This window comes from Vigna unguiculata, chromosome 10 (assembly GCF_037176805.1).
Source record: "Vigna unguiculata cultivar grain cowpea cultivar isolate G323 ecotype 2 chromosome 10, ASM3717680v1, whole genome shotgun sequence".
Lineage (NCBI taxonomy): Eukaryota > Viridiplantae > Streptophyta > Magnoliopsida > Fabales > Fabaceae > Vigna > Vigna unguiculata.
The window spans coordinates 15,951,972-15,956,102 of NC_140801.1; the positions used below are offsets into that span (position 1 = coordinate 15,951,972).

Below are 4,131 nucleotides of genomic sequence, written 5' to 3' on the forward strand. Positions count from 1 at the left end.
ATTGTGTAAACCTCTGAACTCTTCTTTAATCTTTTATTTTTTATTTTTGTTCTGGTCACTTTAGATGGAAATTTTTTTTTTATATTATTGAGGCATCATTTTTGGAATTATGGTGAATTTGATCTAACATGCTTATGCCACCCCTATATAAGATCCTATGATTCTATCATGACATTCACAAAGTGTTTTCTTCCACCTCTTTGTTATAGAAACAATGTTGTCGTCACTTCTAATTCTATGCCTCACTCTTGTTTTTTTCTCATTCCTCCTCAAATACCTCAAAACCTTGAAAAACCCACCACTCCCACCTGGTCCTGGAGGCCTTCCCATAATAGGGAATCTTCATCAGCTCAATAATTCTACCCTTTATCTTCAGCTATGGCAACTCTCAAGAAAATATGGACCCATATTTTCCCTTAAATTAGGTTTAAGGTCAGCCATTGTTGTTTCCTCTCCTAAACTTGCCAAAGAGGTAATGAAAATTCATGATCTTGAGTTTTGTGGGAGACCTAAATTACTTGGCCAACAGAAATTGTCTTATAATGGGACTGACATTGCATTTTCCCCATACAATAGTTATTGGAGAGAAATCAGGAAAATTTGTGTTGTTCATATCCTTAGCTCCATTCGTGTCTCTAACTTTTCCACAATAAGACACTTTGAGGTCAAGCAAATGATTAGAAAAATATCAATGCAAGCCTCATCCTCCAAGGTTACAAATTTGAGTGATGCACTCATGTCCCTCACCACCACAATTATATGTAGAATTGCCTTTGGAAGAAGGTATTGCAAGAGACATGGAGAATACTTTTCACACTCAAAGAAATTCAGTTTTGATTTCTCAGCCTATTTTTTTTGCCTTATGTTTTGCATATAATTTTTTCAAATGCTCCATTTTAATCTAAAAAAGATTATTAGTCCTAAAACCGAAAAATTGGAAGGAAATATTTGTTTGCTCCTTACTACTTTAACCCACTTCTTTTTGTTATTTTAGTATTTCAAAATATATTATATTACAAGTGAGTGTAGGGATGATACATGAATTCATCACCACAGGTATTATCCAAACTATCTTGATTTTGATAAAGAATTCACCACTAAATGATATTGGTATGACTGAATACGGATATAGATATCTTTAGTTTTGTACCTTACAATAATCATTTTTACTCTTTTATATCATTATTCAACCTATATCCAATTGTTATTTCATACTCTGATATGTGCAATTATAATTTTTTTCTTGATATTATTTGACATTGAAAAAAAAAATTGTATATTTTTTACATTTGATATTTGATGATATGATATTTTTCTTATTGTGATTCTTCTTTTCTGAAATTATTTAATATACATTTAAATTAGTAATTTAATGTTTCACTAATTCCACTATCATATATTGATCCTCATTTCCACCAGATATGAGGATGAAGGAACAGAAAGGAGTAGGTTCCATGGGCTACTGAATGAGTGTCAAGCCATGTTGGGAATGTTTTTCTTCTCAGATTATATTCCTTTCTTGGGTTGGATTGATAGAATCACAGGACTACGTGCTCGTCTTGAACAAAATTTCAAAGAATTGGATACCTTCTACCAAGAAGTGATTGATGAACACATGGATCCAAATAGAAAGGCACCAGAGAACGAGGATTTGATTGATGTCTTACTTCAACTCAAAACGCAGCGTTCGTTTTCTGTACATCTTGAAAACGATCATATCAAAGCTGTGTTCATGGTTTGAGTTCTTTTCCCTTCCTCGTTTAATTTTTCTACTTGAGTATCAAAAAATGGCACATATAGACTAGGGTTAAGATAGAACATTTTTAGTTCATATATTACGTGTTTAATTACTTAATTGGTTTATGATATTCTTTTGTATTTTAATTTTTATACTTACAAATTACTTGTTTTAATCTTTATATATATTTTTAAACAACTAAAAAATGACATTAAGTGAGTTACTGTTGCCTCAATCCAAACAAAATTATAAAACTGAAAGAAGATATATTTATAGACAGGGGGTTATTATGTTATTCTGATTATGAGGCACAAATACTTAAAGCCACTATTATAATTAAGGCATAAATAAGTTCAATTTTCATTATTGTTAATTTCATTGTAAATAAATTAAGTGTATCAATTGACAAGTGTTGCCACAATTAATTTATGAATCTTGATAAATGTACACTATTAAAATTATAATTTTATATACTATTTATTAAGACTTTAACTCATAATCGTACTAATTTATTAATTTATTAAAAACATTATACTAGTTTAACCAAAGCGTTGTGGTCTTCAAAAAGAAAGTATAGATTGTTATATAATCATAACCAATGTGCTAATTAATGTAGCCAAAGTGTACATTTATAAGTTTTTCTTAATTTATTACATTGGAAAAACAAATTTGTTGGACTAGTTATGTTATAGTTTATTTGTAAAAATATGTTGGATCCCTTATAAATTGTTGATTTCTTTTTTTTAGGACATGCTTGTAGCAGCAACAGATACAACTGCAGCTACAACGGTCTGGGCTATGACCTTACTACTAAAAAATCCAAGAGTAATGAAAAAAGTTCAAGAAGAAATTAGAAATTTGGCGGGTGAAAAAGATTTTCTGTATGAAGATGATATTCAAAAGCTTCCCTATTTCAAGGCCGTGTTAAAAGAGACATTTAGACTGCATCTACCAGCACCCCTGCTTCTGCCAAGGGAAACAAATGAAGCATGTATTTTAGATGGCTATAAAATTCCAGCTAAGACAATAGTTTACGTGAATGCTTGGGCTATCCATAGAGACCCTAACACTTGGAAAGACCCAGATGAGTTCTTACCAGAGAGGTTCTTAGATAATGCAATAGATTTTCGAGGACAAGATTTTGAGCTCATTCCATTTGGTTCTGGACGTAGAATTTGCCCTGGTATGATAATGGCAATTGCTTCATTGGATCTTATTCTAGTGAATCTTCTCAGGTCATTTGATTGGGAATTACCAACTGGAGTTAAAAAGGAAGATATTGATGTTGAAGTGTTGCCAGGACTTACTCAACACAAGAAGAATCCTCTATGTGTTTTGGCTAAGGTTCGACTCTAGAAGTTTAATTAATAAATATATGTGTAGTATTGTGGTTTATTGTTCGGTATCTTTAGCTGCCTGGAGATAATATTGAATTCAATAATGATGTGATGTCCCTATTTCAAAATATGTCTTTTATGGTGTGTTTGGATAGAGTATCTTAACGAAGTAATTCATTTTTTTTTTAAATTTATATTTTTTTGTAATGAAATGTTTTATTTAGGTAGAGAAATTAAAAAGTTTTTAAAATGCAAACATTTTTTCGAAATATTTCAATTAGCTAAATTATTAGAAATTAAATACTCTCAAAATAGGTGGAATTTAAAATTCTTCTCACTTAACCTCACACTCTGACTCTCTGGTAGAGTTGTCAATTTGGCCCAGTCCACAAGGCCAAAAACCTCACAAAAGTCATGTGGGCTAAGGCCAACCCACATGATTTCTTCTTAAACATGAAAAGTATATTATTAAACATTCTAACGACAATCCGGGTCGTCTCGGCCATCGGCCCAGCCTGACTCAGCCATCATCCAAGGTCCAGCCATCTCGACTGCGGACTTAAGACTAGGTCTTTGAGCCAAGCTGCTTAGATTATCGGGCAGGCACGATAACCTAGATGTGTCGGGCGGGCCTGACGACCCAGATGTGTCAGGCGGGCCTGACGACCCAGATGTGTCGGGCGGGCTCGACCACCTAAACAAACTAGGCTAGCTCGACGACACAAACGTGACTGATGACCTACACAGGCCGGATAGGCTAGATTGCATACAAGTTTCAGGCAGGACCGACAACCCGAACGTGTCGGACAAGCTTAATGATCCGTAGGGGCCCGACCGGCCCGACAACCTAGATGGGCCTGATGGGTGGGACAACCCAAACAAGCCCGATAGACTCGATGACTTAGTCGGGTCAGACTGGCCAAACGACACAGATTGATTCGACCGGCCGGAAGACACAAACGGGCCTAACAACCTAAATGGGTTGGGCGAGCCCGACAACCTAATGGGGCCAAGCAAAAACAACGACCTAGACTAACTAGGCCAAGTTGGGTTAAC

General features: G+C 34.5%; 1 protein-coding gene across 1 annotated transcript; it reads left to right on the top strand.

Moving 5' to 3' along the window:
* Positions 1–208: 208 nt before the first annotated feature.
* On the top strand, positions 209–3,187 carry LOC114165087 (cytochrome P450 83B1-like). The gene is made up of 3 exons (XM_028049740.2): positions 209–783; positions 1,420–1,735; positions 2,486–3,187. The coding sequence occupies exons 1-3, from the start codon at positions 215–217 to the stop codon at positions 3,092–3,094; spliced, it is 1,494 nt and encodes a 497-aa protein (XP_027905541.1). The 5' UTR covers positions 209–214; the 3' UTR covers positions 3,095–3,187.
* The last annotated feature ends 944 nt before the right edge of the window (positions 3,188–4,131 follow it).